Source organism: Papio anubis, chromosome 8 (assembly GCF_008728515.1).
Source record: "Papio anubis isolate 15944 chromosome 8, Panubis1.0, whole genome shotgun sequence".
Taxonomy (NCBI): domain Eukaryota; kingdom Metazoa; phylum Chordata; class Mammalia; order Primates; family Cercopithecidae; genus Papio; species Papio anubis.
Window position 1 is genome coordinate 136,639,018 of NC_044983.1, and position 16,404 is coordinate 136,655,421.

The 16,404-nt window shown below is 44.9% G+C and overlaps 2 protein-coding genes across 4 annotated transcripts in view; one reads left to right on the forward strand and one right to left on the reverse strand.

Moving 5' to 3' along the window:
- Window positions 1–16,404, reverse strand: part of LOC101026823 (maestro heat-like repeat family member 5) — a 71,586-nt gene that overhangs the window by 16,192 nt on the left and 38,990 nt on the right. For all 3 annotated transcript variants that reach the window (XM_031669784.1, XM_031669785.1, XM_031669786.1), the window contains exon 19: window positions 15,715–15,869. In XM_031669784.1, coding sequence (XP_031525644.1) covers window positions 15,715–15,869 — 155 coding nt within the window. The remainder of the gene's footprint in view (window positions 1–15,714; window positions 15,870–16,404) is intronic.
- LOC116276419 (heterogeneous nuclear ribonucleoprotein A1-like) lies at window positions 7,924–9,313 on the forward strand. Its single transcript, XM_031669787.1, has one exon. The coding sequence runs from the start codon at window positions 8,131–8,133 to the stop codon at window positions 9,010–9,012; it is 882 nt and encodes a 293-aa protein (XP_031525647.1). The 5' UTR covers window positions 7,924–8,130; the 3' UTR covers window positions 9,013–9,313.

Consider the following 16,404-nt stretch of genomic DNA (forward strand, 5'->3'; position numbering starts at 1 on the left):
ACCTTGGGGAAGTCACTTAACCCCTCTGAGCCTTGGATTCCTGACCACAGAGTAGTGGGCAATGCCTGCCTCCAGAGGCTTAAGCAGGAGGATTCTCCCCTGAGCAAGCGTGTGTGCCCAGAGGGCGGGTGTTTCTATTCTGCTGCCCGCGGGCCTGCCCCTCAGTCAGCAGGTGTGAGCCGAGCGCCATCACGTGCAGTGTCCCAGGGGACCAAGCAGTGGTGGAATCGGCAGGAGTCCCCGACCTCCTGTGCATGACAGCCTCGTGGGGACACAGCAGGAACCGCAGTGTGCTGGATGCTCAATGCTGCTCGAGAGATAAAAGCAGCGTGGGGGGCAGGGGGAGAGTCTGGGTGCCTTTGGTTTCAGACAGGGCAGTCAGGGACGCATCCCCTGAGAAGGGGACACTTGAGCAAAGCCCTGAGGATATCGGGAGGGAGCCAGGCAGCGATGCGAGGGAGAGAAGCTTCCAGACAGCCCTGAGACAGCTTGATTCCTGGTGTGTTCAGGGGACGTAAAGGAAGGCCAGTGTCATTGCGGTGGAGTGGGGAGGGGAGAGGAGGAGAGGGAGACAGTGATATCATCGGGGCCACAGCACAACCTTGATGGCTGCTGTGGAGGCTTTGGCATTGGCTTTGAATGAGATGGGACCACTGGAGGATTTTACGCAGAGACGTGGCACAGGCCTACGTGTGTTCTTCAAGTACAGTGGGGGACGACTGGAAGTAGGCAAGTCACTGGAGGTGAGAGCCGGTGGTGTCTTGGACTACGGTGGTGGCAGTGGGGGCGGCACACAGGCAGAGGTGGAGCTGGCAGGGTTTCCTAGGGGATGGGATGTGGGTGTAGAGAAGAGTCGGACGGCACCAAGAATTCCAGCCTGAGATGCTGGGAGCAGAGTCACCAGGTGTGACATGGGGAAGCCTGCAGGAGGGGCAGGTTGGGAGAGGCCAGGGGTGTGGCCTGGTTGGGTCAGTGGGAGATGCCTGTGTGACATCCAAGGGCTGCTGTCAAGGGGTTGGGGGAAAGGCTTGGGCCAGAGGTGTCAGTATTTAGGGGATATTTAAAGCCATGGGAATGGATGTGGCCACCGTGAAACTGAGTGTAGCTGAGGAGGAGGATCAAGGGTCAGCCCTGTGGCCCCAGGGCTATGAAATTAGGGAGATGAGGAGGAGCCAGTGGAGGAGGCTGAGCAGGAGTGGCCAGGGAGGTAGGAGGAGAGCCGGGGAGGGCAGTGTTCCCAGGAGGAAAGAGTCACTGACTGAGTCAAATTCTGCTGACAGGTCACATAAGGTGGGGACAGAGAATGGACTATTGGACCTAGTGACGTGAGGTTACTGGTGACCTTGACGAGAACCATTTTATTGGAGCAGCAGTAGACAAAGTCTGGTTCATGTGGGTCTAAGAAGGAATGGGAGCTATAACTCACAACCCAAACACAAACAACCCAATTCAAAAGTGGAGAAAGGGCTTGAACAGGCATTTCTCTAAAAAGGATAGACAAGTGGCCGATAAGCACATGAAGAGATGCTCAATGTCACTAAGCATCAGAGAAACACAAATCGTCACTTCACACCTCCTAGGATGGCTACAGCCCCAAGATGAGAAATGCCAAGAGCTGGCAAGTGTGTGGAGAAACAGAAACTCTGGCACTTTGCTGGTGAAAACAGAGAACGGTGTAGTTGCTACGGAAAATGGTGCAGCAGTTCCTCAAAAAGCTAAAGATACTACTGCCACATGGCCCAGAAGCTTCACTCCTAGGTACACACCCAAAATAACTGGGAGAAGGGACTCGAACATGCTTGTATGCCAATGCTGACAGCGTCATTATTCATGACAGCCCAAAGGTGGAGGCAACCCGAGTGTCCATCAACAGATAAATGAATAAATAAAATATGGCGTACCCATGCAGTGGATTGTTATTCAGCAATGAAAAGAAATGAAGTTCCGATACATGCTACAGCATGGATGAACCTTGAAAACATTAGGCAGAGGGAAATAATCCAGACCCAAAAGGACAAATATTGTATCATTCCACTTACATGAAATGTTGAGAATAGCCAAATTCATAAGACAGAAAGTGGATTAGAGGTTATCAAGCGCTATGGGGAGGGGAAGATGGGGAATTATTATTTAATAGTTATGGAGTTTCTGTTTGGAGTGATAAAAAAGTTTTAGAATTAGACAGTGGCAATAGCTGTGCAGCAGTTGCAAATATAATTAAAGCCACTGAATCATACACTTAAAAGTGAATAAAATGACAAAGTTTATATTATACATATTTTACTACAATTAAAAAATAACATAATATGCCAAACCCATTGAATTGTACACTTTAAATGGCCAAATTGTATAGTATGTGAGTTATATTTCAATAAATCTGTTTTTTAAAAAAGCGAACGAGAAGACTTCTTCATCTTCCAGTAGTGGTGCACTAAGCTACTTGAATCAGCTCCTCCACTGAAAACAACTACAAAGGTTAGAGAAAATATAAACATGTAGGCTGGGCATGGGGGCTCACACCTGTAATTCCAGCACTTTGGGAGGCAGAGGTGGGTAGATCACTTGAGGTCAGGAGTTCGAGACCAGCCTGGCCAACATGGTGAAACCCCATTTCTACTAAAAATACAAAAATTAGGTGTGGTGGCACATGCCTATAATTCCAGCTACTTGGAAGGCTGAGGCAGGAGAATAGCTTCAACCTGGGAGGCAGAGGTTGCAGTGAGCCGAGATTGTGCCACTGCGCTCCAACCTGGGTGACAAAGTGAGACCCTGTCTCAAAAAGAAAAAAATATATAAACAAGGGTCCTGAGAGTATTAAAGAGATGACGAGACTGTAAGAAATTGCAAGGCCAACATGTGGGGAATATGATGACCCTGAGGGGTTGGGAGCAGGAAAGCTACTGATGTCCTGGGGGCATCTGACAATTCTGGAAAATCAGATCCTTTGTTCTGACAGCCCTTGTGGGATGAAGGGACAGAGACCTAAGCTCAGAGACTGCACAACGTGGTTATTCTCATAGGAGACCCTCTGCCACTTCCAGGCTGGTGCCTAAGTGGATGTGAACAAACTCAAGCATATTTCAGCCACGTTTGAATTGCATGGGGGCATCCAGGGCATCTGAAGCACTGGATTTGGCTTAACGTAATCACAGGCTGCAGTGTCCTTAGGTGCCTGGCAGAGACGAAGACAAGTTGTCTTCATAATACCTTAATTTTGGGCCCCAAATAATTCCTACATTTTTTTTTCCCCCAAAAACAACATCCAGTATGTAGTCAAAGATAATCAGACACATAAGGAAGCAGACTCCATCGGTAACATACAGTAAGAATAACAAATAAAGTAGACCTGAAAACTTAGATATTAGAATTGTCAGGCATGAATATAAAACAAATATTTGATTATGAATAAAGAAATAAAAGACAAGCTTAAAAATATCTTCAGGGATGAGGAAACTATAAATGATAGAGCAGGTGAGAAAAAGAACCAAAATGACATTTTAGAAATAAAAAATACCGAATCTGAAATAAAAAAATGCAATGGAAAACTTTAACATCACATTGACATGGTTAAAGGAGAATTAGTGAACTAGAAGATAACTCAAAATAAATTATACAGAATTCAGCAACGAGGGACACAAATATGGGGAAGCAGAAAGGAAGTAAGAAATTGTGCTGAGTATCTTCTGCTTGCCCCTGCAGATATAATCTCTGCTGTTCCCCATCCTGCCTCATGCCCCAGGAAGTTGACCTGTATAGATTGCATCAAGAAGCTCTCTTGACCTTTGACTTCCAGTTGACTTGGCTAATGGTAAGCACTAGCAGGAGGTCAGAAGTTGGGAGTGGAGGAAAGTCAGGGTATTTATACCCCAGAGTCTCTCACTGTGGGTGGCCACAGGATTGCTGTGTCCATCTGTCCTGTGGTCTAGCCATATAGACATCCTTGATTCTGGGAGGACTCCCATTCCCTGACCCTTTAGTTCTAGAAGTTGGCAATGATTCAGCATTGTTACTTTTCCTGGGGCACTAGCCCTTCCCCTGTCTGTCACATTAAACTCTACCCTTGTCCAATAGCTTTTTTATTGAATTTTCCAGCTCAACCAATTTGAGTGTGTTATCTGTTCCTGACAGTGCTCTGAGTGATATAGTGAAATAGAGGATATGACGAGATATTGACATGTGCCTAATGAGTGCCCTAGAAGGAAAGTGAGAGAGAATGCAGGAGAAGCACTATGTGGAGAGATAATGGCTGGGATTCTTCCAGAACCAGAATATTCCAGAACAGGAATTCAAGACAGGATAAACATAAAGAAATCCATTCCTAGACACACTGTGGTGACTTATCAGACAAATAAAAACAAACTTTCCCAAACCAGAAGAAACAAAACAACAAACTTTCCCAAACCAGAAGAAACTAGAGTACTGTAAAACCAGTCACAGGATAAGGCACATAGAACCACGAAAAGAGCAGCAGTCCCACTGACAGCTGACTTCTCAACAGCAGCAATGGAAGCCAGTTGACAGTGGGATGTTAGCTTGGCGTGCAGAAAGAAAATAACTGCCAACAATAGAACTCTATACCCAGTGAAGTGTCTATCAAGATTGAAGATGAAATAAAGACATACTATGCAATATCAACAAAAGAAAACTGGTGTTATTATATGACTAGAGCCTTAATATTAGACAAGATCAGTTCTAAAGGATGTGCTTTAGGTTGGAGGAAAATGGCCTCAGGTGAGGGGTGTGAGGCCTAAAAAGAAATGAAGAGCAAAGAAAATAGTGAAAATGTGGGCAACTCTAAATGAATATTGACTTGTGAGATTTAAAAATATACAAAATTAAACAACAAGGGCATTAAAATTGGGAGTGTGTTAAGTGCAATAAAACTAAATAAAAGGAAAGCAACGGAATGATGAACCTTAGGGTGAGCCAGGGGAATGCAAATTAGCAATGGCGGACAACACAATAGAAACGTGTGCAGGATACTTGAATAGGCATATCACCAAAGAGGCTAAAAAGAAATGAAAAGATGTTCAACTTCTTTATTTAATCATGAAAGTAGAAACGAATACCACAATACTGATTAATAGCACCACCAGACTGACTAAAAGTTTTGATTACTGGCTGAAAAGTGAATGCTAAGTGTTAGTAAACTGCAGAGTAACAGGAACTCTAAAAAAAATACTGCTGAGAGTGTGAATCAGTACAAGCTCTTTGGAAACATTTTGCATTATGTATTAGAGTTGGATATATGTATAGCTTTATGATGTAGGCATTTCCATCCTAGATGCAGACACTGTGGAAACTGAGAGCTTGTGTACATCCAGGCACATGTATAAGCAAGTTCACTGCAGCATTGCTAACCATAGTACCAAATAGGAAATTGTTGACCTATTGTAAAAAGACCCAAATGTTGACCTATAGTGAAAAGAATAATTGGCATTCATAAAATGGAATACTATACAGCAACAAAAATGAATGAACTACAACATGTTAAAATGAATCTTAGACACATCATATTGGGGGAAAAAAAAAAGCCAGACAGGCTGGGCATGGTGGCTCATGCCTATAATCTCAGCGCTTTGGGAGGAGGCCAAGGTGGAAGGATTGCTTGAGACTAAGAGTTTGAGATCAGCCTGGGCAACATAATGAGACGCCATCTCCACAAAAAAAATAAATTAGCCAGGTGTGGTGATGCATGCCTGTACTCCTAGCTACTCATGAGGCTGAGGTGGGAGGATCACTTGAGCCCAGGAGTTTGAGGCTACAATAAGCTATGATTATACCACTACACTCCAGCCAGGGCAACTAAGCGATACCTTGTCTCAACAAACAAACAAACAAACACCCAAGCCAGACAACAGAAGAATATTACAAGACTACGTATTGTACAATTCTGTTTATACTTTTAGGACACACCCCACCATTGTTTCATGTACTTCTAAGAAAGAAAAAATGGCCAAGATGGGAATCTTATAGGAGACCCCAACACAGAGCTGGGACCCAAGGTCTGCATGTACAGTTTAAGGGTGATCAAAATAAACAAACAAAACTCGGCCCTGCAGGAAGAAAAATTGAGAAAACTTTCATGCTTCAGTCAGCATACTGGGTGGAAGTGGGAAGGGGTACAGATATCCTGAGAATTTGCACCCAAACCTGTTTGGATGCCTGAATTCACACCACCAGTGTGGCCCAGTAAAATCTCAAGCAGACACTTTTAAATGTAAAGTGGTCTCAAACTAACAGTGCCCCCAGGTAACTGGCAGAAAACTACATAAATCCAGGTGTAAGGCACCATCAATGTAAAATGCACCCTGACTTCATAAATGTTAAAATGTTAAAAAAAAAAATGTTTCTTAGAATTGAGGAAATAAGATAAAAATTCCAATACAATAAAATAGAACTGTAAACTTCTAGGTAGCTGAAGACGATGCCTGTTGCCTAGGTCTCCGCCTCCAAAAATTTCCTTGAGATACAACAAAAAAACCAAGAAGGAAAATAAAACTGCACAAAAACTGTGACTCCAGTGCAAATTCAGAGAGTTCCCAAACTTCAAAATTACTCTAAGCAGAAAGAGAAGAGTGTCAACCTCAGCATGAAATCTCCACCGCTCCCGCCTCAGCCCGTTCTACCATCAGGGTTTGATAAAGGCAGGCTGAGAGAAACTGGGGGGGAAGAGGGAAGGGAGGAGCTAGCAACAGGGCTTGAGATTGATATAAAGCCTAAAGCACCTTCTGGAAGACAAAGTCCACCCTAAGTCTTAAAAAAAAAAAAAAAAAAAAAGTCAAGTGTCAGAGCCCCAATCACAGAGAAGTGACTTAAAAGTACGCCAGATTTGGAGGGTGGTCTTCAAAATGCACAGATTTTGGGAAAGAAAAGGGCAAAAAAGAAAGCAGAGGTATCCTTTGGAGATCAGGTAGTGATAGGGAAAGAGGTAAAAGGGAAAAATGTAGGGCCCTGCAATGGAAATGGAACCAAAACATTGGAGGATCCATAATCGTTTTGTTTACCACCCAAACAGTATATTAAATTATCTGGACTTCGCTGTATTGACAGAAGAGGGTGCCATTGAACTTAAAATCATATAAAACACTCAAAGAACAGAAACATGAGCAGGAACAAAATTAACGGATCCATAGAATCATTGTAAAAATGAGAAAACAAAAATCAGCACACACAAAATAAGGACCTCCCCCTGGAAAAAATCGCGATGCAGGAAAAAACCCTAAGACAACACTCATTCTACATGTCATTAAATATGCTCAAATAAGCATTTAAAGATATGAAAACTACCTGAATTATGAATTCAAAAAAGGACAAAAAAATCCAACAGGAGCGGAAAAGAGAGTTGATTGACTTCAGGAAAGACATGGATGAGATAAAAAAAGTATCTCAGAAATGAAGAAAAATGACAAGGTGTCCAAGAGAGATAAGACTCTAATGATAATTTAATAAGGGGCATTTAGGAAAACAAGGAAAGCAACCAAGAGAATGAAAGTGAATTTAAGAAAAAGTAAAAGGGATCAGAGGGAAAGTAGTGAAAATGGAAGGCAGGAGGAATAGCATTTGTATTCTTGGAGTCCCTGAGGAAGAAAAACAGCAATGGAACATGACTAATATTGAAAACCGTAGGTCGGGCGTGGTGGCTCATGCCTGTAATCCTAGCACTTTGAGAGGCTGAGGCGGGCGGATCACAAGGTCAGGAGATCGAGACCATCCTGGCTAACAAGGTGAAACCCCGTCTGTACTAAAAAATATAAAAAACTAGCCGGGCGTGGTGGTGGGCGCCTGTGGTCCCAGCTACTCGGGAGGCTGAGGCAGGAGAATGGCGTGAACCTGGGAGGTGGAGCTTGCAGTGAGCCGAGATTGCACCACTGCACTCCATCCAGCCTGGGCGACAGAACGAGATTCCATCTCAAACAAAACAAAACAAAAGAGAACTGTAACCAAGAAAATTTTCCAGAAATAACCTAAAAAAAATCTCAATTCTTTTTTCTTCTGCCCGTGGACGCCCCTGAAGAAGCATTGCTAAAGTCTCTCTTCTCCCTGCCATCATGTGTAAGTCAGAGTCTCCTAAAGAGCCCGAACAGCTGAGGAAGCTCTTAGTTGGAGTCCTGAGCTTTGAAACAACTGATGAGAGCCTTGAGGAGCCATTCTGAGCAGTGGGGCACGCTCCCGGACTGTGTGGTCATGAGGGACCCAAACACCAACACTCCAGGGGCTTTGATTTGTCACATATGCCACTGTGGAAGAGGTGGACGCGCCATGAATGCAAGGCCACGCAAGGTGGATGGAAGAGTTGTGGAACCAAAGAGAACTGTCTCAAGAGAAGATTCTCAAAGACCAGGTGCCCACTTAACTGTGAAAAAGATATTTGTTGGTGGCATTAAAGGAGACACAGAAGAACATCACCTAAGAGATTATTTTGAACAGTTTGGGAAAATCGAAGTGACTGAAATCATGACTGACCGAGGCAGTGGCAAGAAAATGGGCTTTGCCTTTGTAACCTTTGACGACCATGACTCCGTGGATAAGATTGTCATTCAGAAATACCATACTGTGAATGGCTACAGCTGTGAAGTTAGGAAAACCCCATCAAAGCAAGCGATGGCGAGTGCTTCATCCAGCCAAAAAGGTCGAAGTGGTTCTGGAAACTTTGGTGGTGGTTGTGGAGGTGATTTTGGTTGGAATGACAACTTCGGCCATGGAGAAAACTTTAGTGGCCATGGTGGCTTTGGTGGCAGCCATGGTGGTGGTGGATATGGTGGCAGTGGGGATGGCTATAGTGGATTTGGTAATGATGGAAGTCATTTTGGAGATGGTGGAAGCTGCAATGATTTTGGCAATTACAACAATGAGTCTTCAAATTTTGGCCCCATGAAGGGAGGAAACTTTGGAGGCAGAAACTCTGGCCCTTATGGTGGTGGAGGCCAATACTTTGCTAAACCACGAAACCAAGGTGGCTATGGCAGTTCCAGTAGCAGCAGTAGCTATGGCAGTGGCAGAAGATTTTAATTAGGAAACAAAGCTTAGCAGGAGAGGAGAGCCAGAGAAGTGACAGGGAAGCTACAGGTTACAACAGATTTGTGAACTCAGCCAAGCACAGTGGTGGCAGGGTCTAGCTGCTACAAAGAAGACATGTTTTAGACAAATACTCATATGCATGGGCAAAAAACTCGAGGACTGTATTTGTGACTAATTGTATAACAGGTTATTTTAGTTTCTGTTCTGTGGAAAGCATAAAGCATTCCAACAAAGGGTTTTAATGTAGATTTTTTTTTTTTTTTTTTGCTCCCATGCTGTTGACTGTGAAATAAGTCTGATTGTGATGCTGAATAAATGTCTTTTTTTTTTTTTTTTTTTCTAATGTGCGGTGTAAAGTTAGTCTACTCTGAAGCCATCTTGGTAAATTTCCCCAACAGTGTGAAGTTAGAATTCCTGCAGGGTGGTGGATGCCAGGTTCTATTTGGAATTTATATACAACCTTGGGTGAAGCCTAGGTGGAGACGTCATGGTCTTCAGAGACCTTGGTGTAGTTGAACTGATAGTAACTGTTGTGACCTGAAATTCACCATTAAAAGGGATGGCCCAAGCAAAATCATAGAATTATTGGTTATAAAAATGATCATTGACACATCCTATGAAATATATCTAAATTGAATAATGGTACCAGATAAAACTATAGATGGGAATGAAGCTTGTGTATCATCCAGTATCATGTGTAATCAATAAACGATTCAATTCTCTTGAAAAAAAATTTCAATCTACATTATCAAAGGATATACCAGGTGCCTGGGAACAGTAACCCAGAATGATCAGCTGGGAGACATTTCCTAACTAAATGATTAGATTTCAAAGATTACAAAAAAATCTTAAAGTCTCTGGGCAAAAAGATCAAATAACTTACAAACGCCAAAAAAACCCCTGTTGTCATTAACTTTTAAAAAACAAACCAAGGCAACAATGAAACAGCATTTAAAAAATACTTAATAAAAGAAAATGTGAACAAAGAATTTTATATCCAGCCAAACCATTCTTCAAATAAAGAACTTTCAACATAAAAGAACCTAAAGAATTCTGAGTCTTTTGGAGGATGAGCTTCTTTAGACTAAGATGACTGGAAAACTTCAGCCTAGGAGCTGATGGTGTGTGTGTAAACACAGTGTGGAGATGAGGGTGGAGCAGCAGAGTGTGAATGTTAAATGTTTTGACAAAGTACAAATATGTAACTGAAAAATGGGAGAAGAAAGGAGACAGAAAGAGGAAAAGAGTAATTTCACTGACTGTTGTGCAGAAAACAGGTGGGAATTAAAGAGTATTGGGGTAGGAGGTGGGACACGGGCACAGGACCAAATTGAGGACTAGCTATCATAGGGACGGGGCAGAAGCACCTTTCCATCAGGTACGCCCACAGGTGTGCCATGTCAGTTTACTATTGCCGTGGCTACACAGGGACGTTACTACCTCTTTCCACGGCAATGACGTGATGACCCAGAAGTTACCACACTTTTTCTAAGAATTTCTGCATCACCTACCCCGTAATTTGCACATAATTAACTGTAGAAGTGCTTCTGAGCTGCTCCTCTGGGCTCACTGCCTCTGGGTAGCCCTGCTCTGCAAGGAGCAGCCCCTCTGCTGTTGCTGTGCACGGTCGCTTCAATAAAAGTTGCTGTCTAAGACCATGGGCTTGCTCTTGAATTTTTTCCTGGGCAAAGCTAAGAACCTTCCTGGGCTAAGTCCCACTTTTGGGGCTCACCTGCCCTGCATCAGTATCAAATAAAAAGGGTAAACCTGGCTGGTGGCTCGTGCCTGTAATCCCAGCACTTTGGGAGGCCTAGGTGGGTGGATCACCTGAGGTCAGGAGTTCAAGACCACCAGCCTGGCCAACATGGCAAAACCCTGTCTTTACTAAAAATACAAAAATCAGGCAGGTGTGGTGGTGCACGCCTGTAATCCCAGCTACTTGGGAGGCTGAGGCAGGGGAATTGCTTCAACCCAGGATGTGGAGGTTGCAGTGAGCTGAGATTGTACTGCTGCACTCCAGCCTGGGTGACAGAGCAAGACTCCGCCTCAAAAAAAAAAAAAAAAAAAAAAAGTAAACCTGATGTTAAAGGGCTGAATAATAAAATGGGGATTAAGGGCATTAAAATAGGTTAGGAGCACAAAGGTAACAACTAAGACAAAAATACATTTCCTAGATTAAAACAAAATTGAAGTTAAAGAGCAAAGAATGCACCTCTTATAGAAAAAGAAACAGCAAATATCATGAAATACACACAACTACAAAATGTCATGACAGACCAAACATATCATGTGCATCAATATCAAGAGGCTTCATTCACCTATTACAAAAGATTTTCAATTTGGATCACAGATCAGGACAAACTTTGTGCTGTATATAAGATGGAGATCTAAAACAAAGGGATTCCCAAAGGCTGAAATAAAGAAGTAGACAAATACACACTGGGCAAATGGAAAAATAAAAAAGCAGGGTTAATGATTCTGAACAGATAAAGTAGATTCAAGTCCCCAAAGCATTAAGCATGACAAAGCAGGGCATCTCAATGCTGAAAGTCATGGTTCATAAAGATAGAATACTTATGAATATGTATGTGCCAAATAACATGGCAACCACGTTCATGAAGTAAAAGTCCAGGGATTGAAAGTATACATAGAGACACACCAACATTTCTTTAGTGAGACATTAACACACACTCAGTCCAAGACAGATCAAGAGGACAGAAATGAAGTATGTAGAAAACCTCGACAACACAATCAAGGTAAACCTTGTACATAGAGAGGCACACCTCGTTTTACTGTGCGTCACTTTATTGTACTTTGCAGATATTGCATTTTTTACGAGTTGAGGGTTTGTGACAACCCAGCATTGAGCAAGTCTGTTGGTGCCATTTTTCCAGCAGTGTGTGCTCCCTTCATGCCTCTGTGTGATATTTTGGTAATTCTCACACTATTTTAAACATCCTCATTATTATTAAACTGTTACGGTGATCTGTGATCAGTGATCTTTGCTGTTACTATGGTAATTGTTTTAAGGCACCGTGAGCCACGCCCATATAAGGTGCCAAGCTGAATCCATAGATGTTGTGGGTTCTGACTGCTCTACCCACTGGCTGTCCCCCCATCTCTCTTCCTTTCCTTGGGCCTCTCTATTCCGCAAGACACACAACAATATTGAAATTAGGCCAGTTAATAACCTAACATGGGCTCTAAGTGTTCAAAAGGAAGAGTCCCATTTCTCTCACTTTAAATCGAAAACTAGAAATGATTAAGCTCAGTGAAGAAAGCATGTTGAAAGCCAAGATAGGCCCAAAGCAAAGACTCTTGTGCCAAACAGTGAGCCAAGCTGTGAATGCACAGGAATAATTATTGAAGGAAATGAAAAGTGCTACTCCAGTGAACACACAAATACGAAGAAAGTGAAACAGCCTTATTGCTGATATGGATGAAAAGTTTTAGTGGTTTGAAGAGAAGATCAAACCAACTACAACATTCTCTTAAGCCAAAGCCTAATCCAGAGCAAGGCCCTGACTATTCCACCCTACGAAGCCTCAGAGAGGTGAGGAAGCTGCAAAATAAAAGCTGGAAGCTAGCAGAGGTTGGTTCATGAGGTTGAAGGAAAAAAGCCATCTCCATAGCATAGAAGTGCAAGATGAAGCAGTAAGTGCTGGTGGAGAAGCTGCAGCAAATTATCTAGAAGATCTAGCTAAGATCACTGATGAAGGTGGCTACACTAAACAACACGTTTTCAATGAAGAAATCACCTTCTATTGGAAGATGCCATCTAGGACTTCCATAGCTACAGAGGTAAAGTCAAAGCCTGGCTTCAGAGCTTCAGAAGACAGGCTAACTCTCATTAGGGGCTAATGCAGCTGGTGATTTTTTTTTTTTTTTTGAGACGGAGTCTTGCTCTGTCGCCCAGGCTGGAGTGCAGTGGCGCGATCTCGGCTCACTGCAAGCTCCGCCTCCCAGGTTCACGTCATTCTCCTGCCTCAGCCTCCCGAGTAGCTGGGACTACAGGCGCACACCACCATGACTGGCTAGTTTTTTTGTATTTTTAGTAGAGACGGGGTTTCACCATGTTAGCCAGGATGGTCTTGATCTCCTGACCTCGTGATCCACCAGCCTCTGCCTCCCAAAGTGCTGGGATTACAGGCATGAACCACCGTGCCTGGCCTTGCAGCTGGTGATTTTAAGTTGAAGCCAATGCTCATTTCCCATTCTGAAAATCCTAGGGCCCTTAAGAATGATGCTAAATCCACTCGCCTGTGGTCTAGACATGGAACGACAAAGTCTGGGTGACAATGCATCTCTTTGCTTCATGGTTTACTGAATATTTTAAGCCCACTGATGAGACCTACTGCTCAGAACTAAAAGATTCCTTTCAAAATATGACTGCGTATTGACTGCACCTATCACCCAAGAGCTCTGATGGAGATGTACAAGGCGATTGATGTTGTTTTCCTGCCTGTGAACACAACATCCATTCTGCAGCCTATGGACCAAGGAGTCATTTTGATTTTCAAGTCTTATTATTGAAGAAATACACTTTGTAAGAGGGTAGCTGCCATAGATAGTTGTTTCTCTGATGTATCTGGGCAAAGTACATTGAAAACCTTCTGGAAAGGATTCACCATGCTAGATGCCATTAGCAACATTCATGACTCATGGGAAGGAGGGCAAAATAGCAACATGAACAGCAGTTTGGAAGAAGTTGATTCCAACCCTCACAGATGACTTTGAGGGGCTCAAGACTTTGGTGGAGGAAGTAACTGCAGATGTGGTAGAAATAGCAGAAGAACTAGAATTAGAAGTGGAGCCGGAAGACTGAATTGCTGCAATCTCATGATCAGACTTGAACAGATGAAGAGCTGCTTCTTATGGATGAGCTAAGAAAGTGGTTTCTGAGATAGAATCTACTCCTGGTGAAGACGCTGTGGAAATGACATCAAAGGATTTAGAATACTCCATAAACTTATTGATAAAGCAGTGGCAGGGTTTGAGAGAATTGACTCCAAATATGAAAGAAGTTCTACTGTGGGCAGAATGTTATCAACCAGCATCACATGGTACAGAGAAATCTTTCGGGAAAGGAAGAGTCCATTGATGCTACAAACATCATCGTTGTCTTATTTTTAAGAACTTGCCAGACACCTGAACCTTCAACAGCCACCACCCTGATCAGTCAGCAGTCCTCACCACCCACCAGCAAGAGGGTTCCAACTTGCTGAAGGCTCAGATGATCATTAGCATTTTTTAGAACTGAAGCATTTTTAAATTAAGGTAGGTTTTAAATTTTTAAGGTTCTTTGAAAAGACATAATGCTATTGCCTACTGAATAGACCACAGTATAGTATAAACAGAACTCTTATGTGCACTGGGAAACATGGAGGCACATGTGACTTGCTCTATTGTGGTGTCCTGGAACCGAATCTGTAATATCCTGAGATATGCTGGTACCTCAGACTCTACACCCTGATAACAGAAAATATACCTCCTTCTTGAGTGCCAATGGGACATTCACAAAAAGCGTTTAAAAGACTAGTAAATTCCATAAGGTAAAAACTTTATAGACAACACTTTCCGACCACAGTTCAGTAAAACTAGAAATTATTCACAGAACCACAGGTGTGTTTCCACATGGAAATTAGACATCTTCCTGGAAACAACTCAGGCTCTGGGAGCTTAGGACACCCCTGTTCTGTTGGCTTCTAAGTGTTCAGTGAAATGGGAGCAAGGCCAGCAGCTGGGACCAGGGACCTGTGTGTGTGTGGGAGTCACTGTCTCACTACCAGGTGCACCCCAGGCTAGAAGGAGGGTGACAGTGAGGACAGGTAAGGGGGAGTAAGAGGGGCGCAGGGCAGTGCATGGCGGGTCCTGGGGGCAAGGCTTGCTGGGTCTGGAGGCGAGCTGTAAAGGTGGGAGTGCCTGAAGCTGGTGATGGTCACACCAAGGGATGGGCAGGGGAGTGGATGGCTGTGGGGGATGGAAGACAATGTCCTTGGGAGAGAGGAGATCCAGGCCTGGAGAAGTCAGGGTGAGGGGAAGACAGGGAAATACCCCAGGAGTCAGGCATGGGGTGTGAGCTGGGGGGTGTCCCTGACTGGAGTGAGGGGCCATCCAGGACAGGTGCGTAGTAGGTAAGTGGCAGGGGGTATGGACTGAGGACTTGGGAGGCAGAGCTGGGACTTTGGGAAGGAAGGGCAGTGAGCAGTGACAAGGACCCTGGCCCATCTCCAGGTGCAGGGGTCTGAGGGCTGGGAGAAAAAAGCCAGCCCCACCTGAGAGGGCTTTGATGGCCTCGGGGACATAGCGGGGTGGTCTGTGGAGGGGCAGGAAGGAGAAGAGAGTGTCTGTTGATGAGGAAAGACAGAGGGGTTTGCTGCTGGGCGGCAAGGCTTCGGTGTGGGCTGGGGTCTTGCCAGGAGCACCCAGGGTCCTGCGGCCTCTCCATCAGGTGACAGTGTGGCCCGGCTGGGTCAGGGGTTTCATGTGGAGCCAGGACAGGAGACAGTGAGCAGTGCGTCCCCTGTGCCCACCCAGGAGGTGTGCAATGATGAACAGATGTGGGCTCCCTCCAAGCACCCAGCCCTATAGGGATCTCTGTGGGCCATGATGGGGGCAGACAGGAGGGCAGAGGTCACCACCCCTGTCTGGGGAGAGGACGGGGGTGGGCAATGAGGGAAGAGGGGCAGGCACCTGTCCAAGGGGATGGAGATGTCCAGGAAGGTGGTCACCAGCTCGCGGGTGTGGCTCCGGGCCAGCAGGGTGATGGCGTGCAGGGTCCTTTCCTTGGCTTGGGGGATGTGGACAGAGCACAGGCGGAGGCAGATGGCTTGGGCCATGCCGGAAACCTGTGCAGAGAGGGAGAGGTCTGACAGGGAGGCCCAGCCCTGCCCTGGGAGCTTGAAGGCAGAGGGAGGTCTCTCCCTGATGAGACCCTTCAGATATGGCCCCATCCTGAGCCGGCCCGCCCAGATGCTTGGCCTGCAGAGGTAAGTCCCAGTCTGAGGGGGACAGATCCTGCCATGTGCTGCATGACATTTGGGGTCTTCGTATGCTGTCCACGTTGCACAGGCAGACATTGGAAGGTCCAGCCCCCCTGCCTCCCATCTCATTCCTAAACATGCCACTTTGCCCATGAGGTGCCCTGTGCCTGGGGCACCCTGCCTTCCCCTTGGGGTCTCTCCTGATCATCCCTAATGCCCAGTGCCAGTCTCCCTGTCTGAGCTTGCCCACTTGCAGGACTTGGCACTGGGCATCCTCTCTCTCGGGTGCACCCCTCACCTCCCTGTGGGGTCCTACTCCCCCAAATCGCATCCCCATACACTGTCTGGGCAACATCTGGCTGTGTGTCCGTCTTCCCTGAGACCTCAAGCTCCTCAAGGG